The sequence below is a fragment of the Psammomys obesus genome, unplaced genomic scaffold (genome assembly GCF_907164565.1).
Source record: "Psammomys obesus unplaced genomic scaffold, mPsaObe1.curated_primary_1811, whole genome shotgun sequence".
In the NCBI taxonomy this organism is placed as follows: domain Eukaryota; kingdom Metazoa; phylum Chordata; class Mammalia; order Rodentia; family Muridae; genus Psammomys; species Psammomys obesus.
Genome location: NW_026596057.1, coordinates 11,141,615 through 11,160,390, shown reverse-complemented (window position 1 = coordinate 11,160,390; position 18,776 = coordinate 11,141,615). Strand labels below are relative to the sequence as shown.

At 39.6% G+C, this 18,776-nt stretch overlaps 1 protein-coding gene across 1 annotated transcript in view; it reads right to left on the bottom strand.

Annotated features, from left to right (window-relative positions):
- Pappa2 (pappalysin 2) overlaps window positions 1-18,776 on the bottom strand; it is a 237,996-nt gene that overhangs the window by 145,263 nt on the left and 73,957 nt on the right. Inside the window, exon 3 of the mRNA XM_055624540.1 lies at window positions 11,935-12,080. Coding sequence (XP_055480515.1) covers window positions 11,935-12,080 — 146 coding nt within the window. The remainder of the gene's footprint in view (window positions 1-11,934; window positions 12,081-18,776) is intronic.

Sequence of the window (18,776 nt, the reverse complement as noted above, 5' to 3'; positions counted from 1 at the left end):
TTTGGTTTGGTTTGGTTTGGTTTGGTTTGGTTTGGTTTGGTTTGGTTGTGAGCCTAACCTTTAACAACTGAGTCATCTCTCCAGATATTACACACACAGAGGGAGGAAGAGATGGAGGGAGGGAGGGAAGAAGGGACACAGAGAGAATTTGGAACACTCAGTTCTAAATAGGATGCTTTCCTTAAATCCCTCCCCTTAAAGCGCAATGAACTTTATAAAAGAAGAGGCAGAAAGAATGGAAGAGCCAGAGAGGGTAGAGAACACCAGGAGAACAAGGCTTCTAAATCAACCCATCAAGGCTCATATGAGCTCACAGAGACTGAAGCAGCAAGCATAGGGCCTGCACAGGTCTGCACCTGGTCCTATGTGTATATGTTATGGCTTCCTGTTTAGTGTTTTTGCAGGACTCCTGAGTATGTGAACAAAAATAGTTTCTGTTTCTTGTACCTTCTCCTGAGTCCTTTTCCGTCTGTCGGTTTGCCTGGTTCCACTTCAATGAGATGGCTTTTGTTTTATCACATTAGATTTTATTTTGTTAAGTTTTGTTGTTATGTCTTAGAAGCCTGTTCTTTTCTAATGAGAGACAGAAAGGGAGTGGATCCAGATGGGAAGGCAGTTCAGAGAGGAACTGCCAGGAGTAGAGAGGGGGGAAGCTGTAATTAGGATATATTATATGAGAAAAGAATCTATTTTCAACAGAAGGGGGAGGGGAGATGATTATGTAGTCTGTACAGACATAGTGCATAAACTCTTGGGTTCCTTGAAAATCAGGGTATTAAGAACTAGGGAAAATATGTCCAACATGTTTTGTTCTCATTATGTTCAGGCAGGGCCTATTCCCTCAAACCTTCCCCCTTCACTTGCCCTGTTCTTCTATGACTTATGAATGGATCTCCCTTTGCTCTTATAAACAGCTCTACCATTGTCAGTAGTCGGACCCCTACAAACACTTTTTTTTCTTAATGAAAGAGCCCACATTTGCAGGGCATTAAAGACATCTCACTCAAAATTGAGGGAGGAGGTCAAGAAAACAAGCAAGAAGGACAACCACAGTGATATTTGAAACATCCACTATGACTGTGAATACTGAGATTTATCAAGCTGCTTGAAAAGGACAGAATATCTTTCAGCTATTACCACACTTTATATACAGGGAAACCTAGAACCAGAGGGATACTTTCTCGAGAACACATTTGGCCTTGTCTGTGAGATCAAGGCCCCATCACTCACTTAAAACATATTTTCCTACAGGTCACAGTGCCTGGACTCATTTGAAATCTCTACTATTTAAACCCTCATGTGCTAGTTGTAAGTTACGTGTGTCTCATGCACCTTGGGGCATGTTGCTGATAATCCCCTTGGGATCGTCTGTAGCAGGTGCTCGCAGAGTGCTCTAAAGTCTATGCCACAGCAATTGGCTCTCCCCCAACAGGGAGAGAATGCCATTCATTCCTTATCTCTCAGAAGGGGTAATATATATCACGGGGCTTTCTCAGAGACACTCTTCCCTTTGTTTTTCTCACACATGCTTAAGTCTACTTGTCTTCCTCTTATGAAAACAGATTTAGAGAGACCCCAAACTCAAAGCATCCTAAACTTCCTTTTTGCTCCAACTTTTCCTGTAGTACCTGCCTTGGCACAACCATTCACTAATTTAAACAGAACTTATGTTTCCTCATCTACTTTATTATTTATCTATCTATCTATCTATCTATCTATCTATCTATCTATCTATTAAGATTATATCATTACAATGTTTCTCCCTTCCTCTTTCCAAACTCTCCCATATACCCCTCCCTGCTGTCCTTCGAATTCATGGCCTCTTTTTTCACTAATTGTTATTGCACGCATGTACATCCGTAATTCTAAATATAACCTGTTTAATTTGCATAATGTGATTAGTATGCAATGTGCGTTCTCAGCGCTGGCCACTTGGCTCTGGACAACCAGTTGGTGTGCTTTTCCTGAGGAAGATCACCTTTCCCACTCCCTAGCTTTCCTTTGTTGCTAGAGTTCTTTGTGTAGAGTTGAGGCCTCATGGGCCTTCTCCCATCCATTTTGGCATATCCATTGGTGCTGTCCTTGGTCAGCTCTTGTTTGGGTGGTCACGTTGGTAAGACTTTATAGGAAACTTCTCAGCACTTCAATGTAAGGAAAACAACACAACTGACAATTTAACATGTTAAATTATAGCAAAATTACGACCCATCTGTATGCATGAGAATAATCTTGGTGTGTGGAACCACACTGCTCTCATTGAAAAATGTTTTTCCACATATTTTTTTTGTTCACTAAGGATTAAGCAATGTAAGCTTTTTGTCTGACTATATAGGAAGTAATTCTTTGAAATGACAATTAGACCAGAAAGAAATATTTTGCACTTCATCGCTTAGGTATCATATTGGTGGTGTATTGCTTGCAGCTAATTAAATTTATGGTTTAAATTTTTTTCATGTTACTCTAAGAACATGGGAGGAAGAAAAGAGGTTTTTTTGTTTGTTTGTTTGTTTGTTTGTTTGTTTTTGTAAATCTTTGTAGGGACACAAAAAGAAAAGATAAGTTTGGGGAGTACTGCTGGAGCCATGCTGAGTTTACTCCATTTCTAAGCATGGCCAGGCTTTCCCAGCAGGCAATCAAGGCATCTCTCAGTTCTTCACTGTGGAGAATCTTCCCATTGTCTGTCAAACAAACCCTAGACTTCTCTGTCCCTCAGTGTTCACTTAAGATGTAGCTGTCTGGGACTACCTCCCATGATGCTTTTGAAGAGTTTGGCACTTTCTCTCCATGGGCCTGTCCAGCCCTCTGTCATGCTCTGTGACACAACAGCATAAATCTGTGTTACCTGTCTATCTCCCTCTAGTGCTCTGTACTGTTTTTTCTTCACATCACTTTATTTCTGTATTGCCACAAACGGATTCACCAGTTTTTCTTTGAATGAATGCATGCATACACACATGAATGGATAAAAGGTTTGATTTTGGTGTTAGTGACTGCTGTAGAAGTGCTGGTTTGCCATTTAGTCAAACGTTCTGTCTTTAAAGCTATAATTTTAATTCAGATGTTATTTATAAAAAAAAAAAAAAGTTCCTCCTAGCTGGGCATGATGGCACACACCTATAATCCAGCACCCAGGGAGACAGAGGCAGAGGCCAGCCTGGTCTACAAAGTGTGTTCAGGACTGCCAAGGCCACAAATAGAAACCCTGTCTCAAAATAACAACAACAACAATTCTTCCTGCCACTAGCATAGAATTAAAATGATAAAATCATAGAGATGATAGAAATGGTGCTAATGGCAAAGCAGTATGAACCTTGGGGCAGAGTAGAAGTCATTGAACACTGCATTTGGTTTTCCAAACTTTGATAATGATATGCTTATGTGTAGGTCTCTCGGATCACCTTAAATGTGATGAGCTGTTGCACATTGATTCAAACATAATCCTACCTAGACTCTTGGGAAGGCTGTTTAGGAAATCCCCATTCTTCAGTTGAGGGGCATCTAGGTTGTTTCTAGTTTCTGGCTATTACGAATAAAGCCACTATGAACATAGCTGAGCAAATGTACTTGTATGGTAGAGCATCTTTTGGGTGTATGCTCAGGAGTGGTATAGCTGGATCTTGAGATAGAACTATTCACAATTTTCTCAGAGAGCACAATATAGATTTGCAGAGAGGTTGTACAAACTACAACCTTGATATCCCTCAACCAAAGAATGGACACAGAAATTGTGGTACATTTACACAATGAAATAGTACTCAGCTATTGAAAACAAAGAAATCATGGAATTTGCAGTCAAACAGATAGAACTAGAAAAGATCATCCTAAGTAAGGTAACTCAGACCCAGAAAGACACACATGGTATGTATTCACTTAGAATCAAATATTTAACCTGTAGTACAGGATAATCATGCTACAATCCACAGATCCAAAGATGCTTAAGTAACATGGAGGGCCCAAGGGACGGTGCTGGAATGTCACTCAGAAGGGGAAAGAGAATAGACAGCAGAAGTGGATGAAGAGAGGGAACTAAGCAGGAGATGAAATGGGGAGAGAAACAAGGGGGAGATCAGATGTGGGGAGAACAGGGGTGGGAGGTGAGAGGGCTGGGAACAAGAAAGGAAACTGAGGGGGGACATCTCTTTGTCAAGCTGGAGGCCTGTGACAGGATAGGCTTTTGGGAGGACATGGTGTGACTCTATCTAAGACTCCTATCAGTGGGAAAGGGACGTGAAGACCGAAGTGACCAACTCCTAGCCAGGCAGGACTAGTGGAAGGAGGGGAACAACCCACCTACAAAACCTGTGATCCAAAAATTACCCTGCCTACAGGAAGTGCAGGGATAACTAGGGAACAAAGATTGAGGGAAAGTCCAACCAGTAATTGGCCCAACCAGAGACCCACCCCATGGTAGAGAGCCAGCCCCTGGCACTAATAATGATACCCTGCTGTGCTTGCAGACAGGAACCTAACTTGACTGTCCTCTGGGAAGCTCCAGCCAGCAGTGGATCTGGACAGATGCTGGGACTTGCAGCTAAGCACAGGGCAGAGCTCTGGAGTCCTGAGAAAATGCTGGGAGAAAGATGGAAGGACCTGGAGGGGACAGAAGAACCCCACAAGAAGAACAACAGAGACAACTAACCCAGCCTCATGGGGGCTTTCAGAGATTGAGACATCAAATAAGGAGCATGCATGATCTGGACCTAGACAACCTGCACATATGTAGCCAATGGGCAGCTTATATGGCTTCATATGGAGTGCCTGGTGAGTGGGGGGGGGGAGGTTCTAACATGGACTCTATTGCCTATGTTTGGATCACTTCCCCCTGGCAGGGCTGCTTTGTCTGGCCTCGGGAAATGAAGATATGCTCAGTCCTGATGTGACTTAATGTGCTGGAGAAGGTTGATACTGGGGGTGGTGTTCCCCTTTTCTTGGGGAAAAAAGAGAGGGGAAGGGGGAAGTGGGAGACTTGAGAGAGAGGAGAGAGGGGGCACCCTTGGGATGTAAAGTAAATTAAAAAAGAAAAATAATCCCCAATGTCTTCTTCTATCATGTCATGTCAGCTGTCTGCACTGGTATTCTTTTTTTAGATCACAATTATGATTGAATAATTGTAAACAATAAATATATACACAAGCAGTTTTATACTGAATCAGATCTATGTTCAGCCATCTCTTAAAAAGCACATTAAAAACCTTGTTGCAGGAGAATACTCTTGTCCTTCAAAGTTTTTTGGGTTTTTTTTTGTTTTGTTTTGTTTTGTTTTGTTTTTAATTTTATTTTTTTCTTATCAGTTACATTTTATTAACTCTGTATCACAGCCGTGTCCTGATCCCTCATTCCCTCCCAGTCCCTCCCTCCCTCATCTCCACCGTGCCCCTTGCCAAGGTCCTTCAAAGTTTTAAGAACAAAATATAAATATCCATAGCTGCTTTTGCATCAGTAGAGACTGATACTCTAAACAACAACCATACATGGAGTTAACCTAGAACCCCTGCACAGATGTAGCCCATTGTAGCTCAGTGTCCAAGATGGTTTTCTAGTAATGGGAACAGAGACTGTCTCTGACATGAACTCAGGGACTGGCTCTTTGATCACTGCCCCTCCATAGGGGAGAGCAGCCTTACAAGGCCACAGAGGAAGACAATGTAGCCAGTCCTGATGAGACCTGATAGACTAGGGTCAGATGTAAGGGTAGGAGGACCTCCCCTATCAGTGGACTGGGGGAGGGACATGGGTGGAGAAAAGGAAGGGAGAGTGGGATTGGGAGGGGATGGGAGAGAGAGCTACAGCTAGGATACAAAGTTAATAAACTGTAATTAATAAAATAAATAAATAAATTTTAAAAAAATAATTTGCATGTTCTAAATAGAAGTCATTTTCCATTTGTGGGCTTTTTTATTGGTAGTATTTTATACATCCTGTTGTTTCTCAATGCATCTGTGTATACTCTATCTGCAAAGCTTTTGATACTGATGGAGTCTAACTGGTAAGCTTTTATTTTTCTAAACCATGCTCTTAGTATTTTATATATGCACTTTTTGCTTAGCCCAATTCCAAAGATTTGCCTATAATTTCTACTAGGCATTCTATAGTTTCCTTTTCTACACTTAAGTATATGCTCTATTTTGACTTAATTTCTCTACCAGTAGCAAAGTTCATACTGGGGCTCATTTTGTTGCCTGTGGATATACAACTGCTGCAAAACCATTAGTTGAAAACAATTATTTTTCGTTAAAGCTATATGTAAGTTATATGCAGTTCTGGCTAGCCTGGAACTCACTGTGTAGGTCAGACTGTCCTCAAATTCAGAGATCCACCTGCCTCTGCTTCCTGTGTGCCAGGATTAAAGGTGTGTCCCATCATGCCCAGGTCTCCTCTTTCACTTTTTCTGATCATATCAATTCCTTTTCTGTCACTGTTTTTGTTGATGAATTTTTCTTTCTAGGAATTTTTTAATTAATATTTTTTTATTTTTAAATAATTTTATACGTTCACTTGTATCCCAGCTGTAGCCCTCTCCCTCTTTCCCTCCCAATCTTCCCCTCCATCCCTCATCTTCTCCCTGCCCCCTTCCAAGTCCACTGAGAGGGGGTGTCCTCCTCTCCTTCCATCTTGCCCTAGCTTATCAGGTATCTTCAGGATGGTTGCAATGTCCTTATCTGTAGCCTAGCAAGGCTGCTCCTCCCTCAGGGGGGAGAGGAAGCTCATGAGTTCATGTCAGAGACAATTCCTGTCCCAATTATTAGGGAACCCACTTGGATACTGAGGTACCATGGGCTATGTCTGAGCAGGGGTTGTAGGTTATATCCATGCATGGTCCTTGGTTGGATAAACAGTCTCATAGAAGACCCCTGTGCTCAGATATATTTGGACCTTGTGGGGCTCCCTGTCCCCTCTAGGATATACTAATTCCTCCTTCCTTCATATGATTCCCTACACTCTGCTGAAGGCTTGGTTATGGGTCTCAGCATCTGCTTTGCTACATTGCTAGGTAGAGTCTTTCAGGTGCCTTCTGTGGTAGGCTACTGTCCTGTTACTTGTTTTCTCCTATTTCAAATGTCCATCCCCTTTGTCTTTCTAGATGAGGATTGATCATCTTACCCCCGAAACTCTTTTGTGTTTATCTTCTTTAGGTGTACATATTTTAGTATGTTATCCTATCTTATAGGTCAATATAAGTGAGTATATACCATGCGTGTCCTTCTGCTTTTGGGATACCTCACTAAGGATGATTTTTTTTTTCTAGGAATTTATCAACTTACTTCGCATGTGACTTGTTTTCTCTCTTCAAAACCTTTATGTTCTGTTAATTTTTTTCTAATGAAAGTTTAATTTTAACAAATTTGTTTCTTGTCTTGATTTTACTGCTTTCTTGTTCCTTCTTCTTTGAGTTTCATATGCTACTTTTTTGCATGCTTGATAGGCAGCCTTTCTTATTTTCCAATAAACAAAGCTATATGTTTCCCCTGCTTGTGTCTCCACGTGCACAACAGTTTTTGTATAACATGTTGTTAAAATCATTTTATTTAAAATAGTTTCCTCTATGGTTAATTAGAATTATATTGCTTAATTTTGGATACTCAGAGATTTCCTTATTTTTATTGTCTTATTTATTTGATTTCTAGTTTATTTACAATGAGATGAGAGAGAAAAGTTTTATGAGTTCAATCCTTTGAAATTACTCTGTGGTCAAGAACTCCTTTGATAAGTTTTTCCATAGCATATGAAAAGAATATGTGTTCTGCTCTGTGTAAACACTCGGTTTGATTCTGTCAATTGAGTCAAAAGTTTAACCATGTATCTCAAATATCTTTATATCTACTGAAAATTTATTTGTCCTATTGTTTCCAGAGAAAATTATTCAAAACCACTAATTATAACTATAGTTTTGTCTGTTTCTATAGATGAATTTTTTTTTTCAGGATGTGGTAATGATCACATCCAAATTTATCACAATTACACTTTCTATCTGAATTTGCTCTTCTATCAAAAGTAGCCATATTTATTTCTGATACTAATACCTTAAAGTGTACATCATCTGATATCAGAAATCTGCTTGTCTTTGGATTAGTATTTGCATTGTATTTATTATATATATTAAATAAATAAAAGTGTTATATATACTTTTACTTTAACCATTTGTGTTCTTGTAATTAACATTGGTCTTTTTCCAACATCAGGTAATAGGGTTTATGGTGAAGTTGATGACCTTTTAGTCTGAGCTGCGGCACAAAGTCCAATTAATATTAATGTAATAGGCTATTAGGGTGTTTTTATGGTTTCTTTTTGTAGATTTGTGTGTGTGTGTGTGTGTGTGTGTGTGTGTGTGTAGATGTTTGCACATGAGTGTGGGTACCCACAGAGTCGAGAAGAGGGGTGTCAGAACCCCTGGAACTGGAGTTATAGGTTGTTGAGATCGCTTGAGGAGGGTGCTGGGAACTGAACCTGGATCCGCTGTATGAGCAGGAACCACTTAACCACTGAGCCATCACGCCAGCCTCGCTTTGCTCTTACTAACAATCTTTAGATAGAAAAAAAGCTAACGATAACAGCATGAATTTTAATGTTATGCCTAAATGATGCAAAGTCAGTGCTTTTTTTGAACAAAGGAAAAGTGGATCCTTAAGCGCTTTAATTTCCTGTCCACCCTTTTTGTCTTTTGTAATATATTTTATTTTAATTCTACATATATATAAAGCTAAAGGCATTGTTGCATGCTGTTGATATTTTTATTCTCTCTAGAAACATCAGTTACTTTCTATATATCTAAATCTCTACCTGAGATTGTTTTTCCTGCTTCTTAAACTTTCCAGGATGTCTTTCAGCACTCATATAAACTATCTCTGATTTTATTTGTCTGAAATATTTTATACATTTTCTTCTTTTCAAATGATAATTTTGTCAAATTTAGAATTCTAAGTTAACAACTATTTTGTTAACATTTAAAAGATAATCAGCTCCAAATTTCATGCCACGTAATTTTTGTTGAAAAGATAACATACTTGTCTTATAATCATACTTTTCAGATAGCAAATATTTTCCCCACTCTACCTTTAAGATTTTCCTCTTTGGGTTTGCTTTTCATCATTATGTTGCAGTGGCCAAACATAATCTTCTTTGAACTTATTTTGTTTAGAGTTTATAAAACATATCTGATATGAAAAGGGATAACTTTTGTCAGTTTGAAAGGTGATCATCCATTATCTCTTCAAACATTTCTTCCATTACAATTCCTTTCTAGTCTTCTAGAACTCCAATTTCATTAGCAATATTTAATTAAGTAATCTAATAACTGAATATTTCTCAGGATGGATTCGTACTTTTTTCATCATTTTCAATATGTAGAATACAGAATATATAGAATTTCTTTGGGGTTCTTTAATTCTTTATCATTAGCCTTCTACTATATTATTTTTTAATTTGAATTCCAGGTACTATTTATCAGCTATAAATTTTTCACTTAATAATTTTCTCTAGATTCCAGTTCTCCTAATTATCTCCGTGACTTCTATGTATTTTTACACATAATCTATTTTTATATATTAGCTCAGTGTCTAAAACTCTAATATCTAAAGAATCTACTGGTCGTACTGTATTTTTTTCTGTTGGTGAATTGGTTTTCTTTTCCATCATTTGACTCTTCTTTTCTGATAGTATCAAGTGATTTTGATTTTGTATTGATTGAATACTATATATAAAATTGTGGAGAGTGCTTCTGATGGCATTCTCTCTCCCAGAAGATATTTTCCTTTGGTTAGACAGCTGGGATGTAGACGAGAGAATTTCCTGCAAACATCAATTGAGAGTGCCTCTGGTTGGATTTTAAGCCCAGTGTAAACCAGTATAAACCAGCCCCCTCTGCCCCAGTGCATAGAGTGTGTTCAGTGGTCTTCCTTCTTGACAGGGTCTCAGTTTCATTTTCTTATGTGCCTATTGAAATCACTGCTCCACTTTTTAATCCTTAGAGGTCATTTTGGAATTAGTTTCTAGGCTTTGGCTCTGGTAATGCATACTTAAATAATTATTAATTATTCTAAGAGAAAAACAATGAGTAGGACATCAGGCCCACTTCTCTGCTTTCCATTTCACTGAGCTGTCAGGCCTGAACTCTGTCTCCCTGGTCAGTGTGAACCAAACTCTAGGCTGCTGTTTCTGCTCTCACTCTATTCCTTTCACTGGGAGTTTGGCAATTTCCTTGAAAGGAAAAAAATATGATTTATATTAACGTGCTCAACTTTGTGTATTTTTTCCCTCTGGGACTGGACCCCTTATTGTCTTGGTTACAGTCTGATGTTATCAAGCCGCTAATAATCAAGCAATTTATCGACTTTTGCATTATTGAGTGAATCTTGTCCATGCTTTCATATTTAATAAAATAGCAAGAGATTTAATAATCTACTGCATCCAAACAGCCAATTTATTTCTGCAAAGGCCAGATCAATCACTTTTTAAGGTTTGAGATTCAGTAAGGTTTAAGGTTGGAGTATACCCTGCTGTCAGAGTCCCTTATACAGCCACCAGAAAGGTGAGCCTTGGTGATTAGCAAGGTGCTTCCTCACAGTTCTCTGTGTCTTCTCTGCTGCTGTTGTCTTGATGAAACAATCCAAATCACCCCAACTCACTATTGATTGGATTATTTGACTAGGACCCTCTAGTACACTCACTGTCACCAGGACCGCTACAATAATTCACACTGGCCTTCATGAAGAACACAGGGAGGGTACCTCCAGTTTACCTGCTATACTGGAACTGCACCTCTGACGCCTTTCTGAATTTCCTAGAGTCTCCTTGAGTGTCTGAGCTAGGCAAAATGCCCACCAGCTTTCTGATACCAAACTGCTAAACCAGGTTTTACACTTTGGCCACCTTTGTGATGTTTCCTTTTTTACCTTTAGGTCCTCCTGTGATTTATAATGGATCCAAGTAATTGGACCTTACCCCAGCAGTTTACTTGCATGAAGGGTGTTATGTGGCTGTTCTTGTTTAGGTCTTCAAAATTCAATTGATTAATTGATGGATTGAATAGGGATCTCACAGTATAGCCCAAGGTGTCCTTGAAGTAGTGATATTTCTTGTCTCAACCATCCATACCTGGCATTAGACTTACCATGACACTGAGCCCTCATTTTTAAAAAGTAAAGTTAGCTCTTTGGCAATTCTACACGTGTATATGACACATTTGAACTACTTTTTTACCCCTATACCATCTCTTAAACCCCTCAGATCCCTATTAGCCCACCAACTACCTATTCCTCTCCTAGACTTATAACTGTTTTGTGGCCCATTTGTCTTAATCATGGTTGTATGCATGACCATTGAATTGTGACTACCCATTGGAGTCTGTTTGTGTCCCGGGTGTATATACAGCCGAAGGCAATAATGACACTTTTCCTGAATCTACCTAACAATGAGGGATAGGGTTCCCTAACTCTCTCTTCTAGACTTGCCTGGCTCTTTCTGAGCCTATTCTTATTCAGGCCCAGTGCAGTCATCAGTAGCTGTTGAAAGTTGATGAATGCAATGTGAGTTTTCTTTTTAACTTTTCATTTGGTAATACTATCACCAAATCACTACTCAGTAAGTAGCCCAGGTTTGACTTGAATTTACTCTGTAGCTCAGGCAGGACTTGAAATGTGATGTTTTAACACTAGCATTACTAGCTAGGATTAACAGACTGTGCCTGTTTAGGATTAACCAGAACTGGCCTATCTCTAGATTATAGAATCAGTTTAGAACATTCTGGGTGTTTTACCTATCATCTCTTAGCTTTTACTTTGAAACATTTTTATTGACTTACCCAACAATCATTCTCAGCCTTAAGTACTTAATTCACTGACTTCATATTTCATGCCTTTCTTTTGTTCCCAAACTCACTTCCCCAAGTCTCCTCAGACACTCTTGCTTTTCACTACCACAGTTCTTCATTTCACTTACCCAGGTGACTGACAGCTTCCTTGTCCCAGGGCCATGTGGCAGCACCTGCAAGGTCTTCCCGAACAGAGCTGGCGAAGTAGACATTGAGGAAATGACTACTGTTGAGCTGCAAGACCTCCTTCAGCTCCTTCACACTCATGTATGCTCTGGGGAGCAAGCAAAAAGACAGAATGTCACACCCTAGGGCCGAGAACAGCAGGGCCAGATCTGACGGCTATCATGGCATTTCCAGTCGCCAAAGCCTTTGGAAGGGAAAAGGGGCAGAGACATGAGAATCATAAAGTCTAGGAAAACATACATTTGAGATGTATGTTTTTATTTATCCCACTAAGTAAAATCCTACCACTTTGAAATACCACAATATCTGCATGAAGCCTCCTTGTTGACACTATTCTCATTTCTTCATTTTCACTGGAATTATTTCTTCAAGATAAAGCATTGATGTTGATAAGTCCTTGTTTTGAGAATGATCCTCTGGATGTTGAAGAAAGTCTTCAGCCTCTCAATTTCTCATAGGTGTCTCAGTCCTTATGATAGCAGGAAGTTTAACTCTCTATTTTATCATATGTCTATAGCAACCATTCATTTTTAAACAAAAGGGTAAAAAAGTGTCCAGGGAATAAGTTGTAAGAAGTAGAGGTTAGATGAGTTTGGGGAACAGAAAACATCATAAAATGCCTGCAAATGATACTGTATTAATTTCCTTTTTTGCATCCCTTAGTCCATAGAGTCTTCCTCTCTGCTCCTATCTCCTTATGATAATAAGGGGTTATCTGATGGATTCCCGTGCTGGCTAGTTTTTATGTCAACCTGACAGAAACTAGAGCCACCGGAGAGGAAGAAACCTCAATTTTGAAAATATTTCCATGAGACAAAGCTGCAGGCAATCGTGCAGAGTATTTTCTTACTTAATGACTGACGTGAGAGGGCCCAGCCCACTGTGGGGGGTGCAACACCTGGGCTTGTAAGAAAGTGGGCTGAGCAGGCCAGAGGGACAAGCCCGTAAGTAGCACGTATCCATCACCTCTGCATCACCTCCTGCCACCACATTCCAGCTTGAGTTCCTTCCTGCCCTGCCTGCATTTCATGATGGGCTGTGTGATATGGTAGTGTAAGCAAACGAAATTCTTTCCTCCCTATGGTGCTTTTGGTTGCAGTGTTTCATTAATTTAAACAGCAAATCAGCAATAAAAAAGTCTGAGACAGTACCTTCAAATTACTAAACAACATTATATATGTACTTAGACACAAAATTGAAGGCCCATTAAAACATGATTCCCAAACATGATAGATTATTGATGTAACCTTTAATTGCCTGTCAGGGGTTGGGGATGGGTCCCTGTTGCTGAAGGCACCACACCCATAGGACACACAACTCAGAAGATTCAATCTGAATCTGTCCTGAAACCTGAAAGCCTCTTTCCTGTGGTCTAGCTTACATGGTTCCAAAAAATGCTCTGCAAGCTGCCAAAGGAGTGAAGCAATGAAACAGTCCTACAAAGCTGCAATATCTATGAACTGCAGTAATTACCCACATGGCCAGATATTCATAAAGGTGCAAGAAGTGCCACTTAAATATCAACAGCATCAAACGGCTGTGCAACTGAAATTAAGGAGGAAAAGCATGCCTGGTACTGGAAACTTAGATAGCTTCCTGAGGCTAAATAAGTTCATAGACTTTTGAAAACAATCATCAAAATTCCTTACAGCATTCTACATCTTATCTTTAAACCAAAGATAAGTGTGGCTACCATATCCCTCATCAAGGAGGCTTCTCTTCACAGCAAATGGAAACCATCACAGAAAACCACAACTGCCCACAATGCAGAGATTAGTGAAAAAGGCAGGGCAGCTCCAAGGTATACATTTACATATATCATATTCCATGCATCTATGGCTCAAGGCACATTACAGAAGAGAGGAATGGGGAGACCTTAAGGACCAGAGGGAAAGGGAGTTTGTTATGATATTGTGTGTCCTAGAAAAGTCAGAGAAGTTACACACATGAAATATTACCAATATGGCTGCCTAAAAATGGCCATGACCTGAACAAGGATGACAGCAATAAACATGTCAACATGGACAGGGCTCCAGGGTGAGGGGTGGGGTGGGCAGAAGCTCACAAGGCCATATATAGAAAACTACAAGCAACTTAGGAAGGCCAAGAGCTAAAGAAATAGTCTTCCCCGGGAGAAGAGCACACCAATATAATACCAAATGATCAGATCTGAAAACATATATACAAGTAACATTAAACATGATGACATGTTGTATCCATGTAATTTAAGAAGGAGCAACTAAACCATGACTCAGTAGTCTTAAACTTACTACAGGCTTCCAACAGTGATCATATTGTGCCATCCCCAAAAAAGGAAAAGTTAAATCCAGCTTTTCCCAGCTAAAGGCAGGATTAGGTTTCATGGCTGGTATTCTACTAGACAAGCCATAGGCACTGAAAACTCTCAGCTCCCATTAGGACAGCATGACCCTTCTTCTGTTGCTTTCACTGCTTTTCAACCATGTTGCTTATGCCATTTATTTAACCCATGCATAGAATGTGCTGGCATTCTTCACCCAGGAAATGGAAATCCCAAAAGAGATCATTTTTGTGTTTCTTGGAACAGAACTGGAATTAGGAATGAAAGCAAAGAAAGTTTTATAAATGGTCATGCTGTGGACCTTAACATGCTTTGGAGAAAGCAGTTTTTAAATGGTACTTTTATTCATTTGTTCATTTGTTTTATTCATTTTGTTCATTTCATCTTGGAAAAATCATTCTCAGCCACAAGAAATCATCCAAGCTCCCTGAGGTGGTGTTGGATATGATCAGAGGGATATTCCTTCAGCTGATTTCGTGGAGACATAACGTTTTGGGTTCTTGCCTGGTTTTCCCTGAACTTAGTCTCATTCCTTTTGTTTTCCTTGTTTATTAAAATAATTGCATTATGTTTTTACTGATGGTTGGGGTGGTGATGACATCATGAAAACCTTTCATGTGGAAATGTTTCAATAAATGGGGGGTGTGGAAGAAGAGATGAAACCAGAGAAGGGGTGGGATGGGATAGGATTAAAGGCTGCCTACAAGAAGAGGGAACCCAGGATGAAGGTTTGAACTTTATCTCTGTCCCTCTTTCAGGTTTTTGAAAAAAAAAAAAAAAAAGCAGGATGTGGTACTTTGACAATTTGCTCTCTTTTTTGTTGACTCACTTTGCCTAAATTCCCTTGCTCCTGGCATGATTTTCTTGGGCTATCTGTGTGTTACTGGATTTTCTGTTCCATTTGCGAGTCTTGGCCACTACCCATCTGTCCTCTCTCAACCCAGCAGTTCTGTTCATTTCTCCTGAGCATCCTCCAAAGGCCTCTTCCCTTTCCAACAGCAGCAGCAGGGGCTGGTTGTACTCATCTCCCTTTCTTCCTTGCCTAATTCTTTCCCCAGTCATAAATTACTCTTCCAGATGAGAATGCTGTCACGCTAGTGGCAAACTGGGTGTGGCTGCTCAGATTTCTATGCTCCACAGAAATATAGATACAGGTCAGCAAGTCTTAAGAAGAGTAAATTTTTAAAATTTAGAGACAGTTGGAAATAGCCTCTAATCAAATTGATAAGGGAAAGACTTATTTTGATAAAAATGATCACTGTCTAGTTCTCTGTCTAAACCAAGGAGAGTTAAAGTGTAGAGGTCAGTGTGCCTGCCCCCTATGTATGACAGTCTCTCTTCTGTAACATGTACAGGATTTCAAAAGTTACTCAGAGCTAATGAAGATAAATGTCTGAGCTTCTGGACTAACTAATGTACCCAGGACTTGGCTCAAATTTGAGGATCCATCAATTGATGTAGTTCCTAAATTCAAAGCTGAACTTCTTACCACAGAAATGACTTCGTAAGAGATAAATGATGTTGGTGGTCAGGGTGGTCCAAGAGACTCCAAAAATACATTAAAGGTATAGCTGTCGTCTTCGGTTACCACCCAACAGTCAAAGCTAAAACACCATGTACTTCAAACACAGGACTCAGGGGATCCAAGCTGGATCTAACCTGAAAACCTTCTCCTTAAGAACTAAGTTTTATAGTTCTAGAAGGTGCCATGAAAACTTCAAAGGAAGGAAAGAAAATGCAGTTATATGCATATGAACTACAACAATGCCCAGTACATCACAATATCCTTAAGGGTGTATAGTGGCATGAGTACCTTGGTGGCAACCAACAGCTCTCTAATTGGACTTAAGGTTCAGTCAACCAGAGAAAAATCATGCCTCGTACAGGAAACCTAGCCAACTCTCGGGGGCTAGTGAAGTCATGGCTCTTGGAGGAAAACCTACAACCACTTTACTAAACCAGCACAATTCCTAACTACATTTTAAATATTTATCCTTACACCCACAGATAAATATAGGTTTCACCCCTCATCAAAGAATCTTCTTTTTTCAACAGATGGAGACCATTACAGAAAACCACAAACAACTGACATGTAGAGAAAAGCGATCATGTGGTATTCAGCCCCCAACTCTTGCAGTTAAGGCTCAGAAGATTGTAAGATCCAGAGGAACAGAAAATGTGTCATGAGGTGGTGTCAAGACAAGCAACACTCAGGAAATTACATCTATATGGCTGCCCCCAAAACCCTAAACAAGGGTGACAATAATGGATGTGCTAAGATGGAAAAAGGAAATCTCATGGGGCTCCACGCCTAGACAAGGAAATACAGGAAACTGAAAGCAGGACAAATAGTCTTCCCCACGGAAGATTCCCTCAGCACGCCCATTGGCTGCCCAATACCAAATGGTCAGCCCCGAAATAATATGCCTACGGGTAATATTATACAGACTGAGCAAATTTTATTTATGTATTTAAGAATTCGTATATAATATTATAGGAACATATATATCAGGAATGCACGCACACAATTAATTAATAAAAGAAAAAGAGGCCAGGAATTTGAAAGAGAAAAGGGGGTGTTAGGAAAGAGAAAATAGAAGAGGAGAATTATACAATTATATTTTAATTAAAAAATAAAATGTTCTTATAAAGGTATGGATGCACTTAATATTAAAAGATGGTAAAACGATACACACAACTGAAAAAAAATACACAAGATTTATTAACCAATCTGAAGTGTGTATTAAAAAGAATGAACTACATTTACTTTCTCAGGCTTTGCCAACAACTGCCTTTACTTATATTCTCCACACTCTAACGATATCCACACATGCCAGTAATCCCAAGTATTTAGGAAGCAGGAGCAAGATAATCTCAACTTTGAGGCCTGTCTGGGCTGCACACAGTATCAGAAATTGGCATATTGAGAAGCAAGATTTGAAAATATGAGAGACTACTGTTCACCCTGGAAGTCACAGCCACTCTTTGCACAGTCGCTATGAATCTCTCTGGAGAAGGGGTACTGGACATAGTTAGGAAGATAGGCCCCATCCCAGAATAAAACATAAATGTTCTTAAGGACTTTCAGCCAATTTGGGGGTATAGATAAGTCTAAACTTTCTCACCATCCAGCCTGCTCCTGGTACATATAGATCTTCAAAGTATCAATTTTAGCATTTTCCCAGCAAGCCACCATAACTGCGTGAGTTTTTTTCTCCCATTAAGTCCCTTCTTAGGTGCCCATCATGTCAGCCACATCTCTGGCTACTCCACAATCATGAAGGATGGCAGCACCTGACTCAGTCTTCTCCTTCATCCTGGCTCCTCTGAGTGTTAGGAAATGTCAACACTTATGTGCCATGTCCACTGAAAACAAGGTATAATTCCTGACTTCCTCACTCCTCATGACATCACTCCATTCTCCTTTGGCTATTCATTCTCATTACCTCCTTTTCCTAGACTAACTTTTTCTTTTAATTCATGTTCTCATATAGATTATTCACTTGATACTTTCATTTGTTGGTAAATATCCCCTCTCTGGGATCACTTATAACCTTCAGTACTACACTTTGTCCCAACACACTCATACTTGATTCTTTAGACTCTTAGTAACTGGTCAATCTCTCTTTCTTTGAGAATAGAATGAAGGCCACTCATCAGAAATTCTATCGCAGCTACACACACCCACACGTAGATTTATTTCCTTCTTTACTTGCTTTTATTCATCCCTTTGGTTGCACAAGATGGAGTTTTCTGAGTAAACTATAACCAACACCCTTTCTTTTTCCTTCTTACTTTCCAATTCAAATTTCCTTCAAAAATTATTTATTCACCTTCCATTGACCCATGCACCCCTAAACCCAATTATAACTTGGCTCTCGTCTGTATCACATTATCAGAATTGCTTTTATTAAAGTTGTCAATGACATCTTCATTTTCTCCCCACAACAGTGAGAACAAATCTAGCCACTGTGTGTGGTATTGGAGCCCTGTTTCGCATTTTATAGTATTAGCTCTTTCCTTCTGTTTGGAGCTCTCTATGTCCTTTATTTTGGAGCAATGTGTTTTCTTATACCTTCTCCTGTTTTCCGAGACCAACTGTTCTCTGTCACTACATCAGTTCCACTTCCTGCTTCTCACACCCATCACGGTTTTTCTGCCCATCGTTCACTCACTCTCCACTATCCCTGGAACACGTTTCTCCTTAAGCTTCCAAACGATACCAGTGTCTGGATAATCCTCTCATTATCTGTTTATCTACTCACACGTTTACCACCAAGGCTATAGCAACATATCCCTCTAGCAGACGGGCACCTAGTCTTACTTTACCCACACACATCTTAGAAGCAGCATATCAGTGTGGAAAATGCAAAAGAAATAACACATCTGAAATAGTGGTACATTTAGCAAATCTAAGGTTGTGTGTGTGTGTGTGTGTGTGTGTGTGTGTGTGTGTGTGTGTGT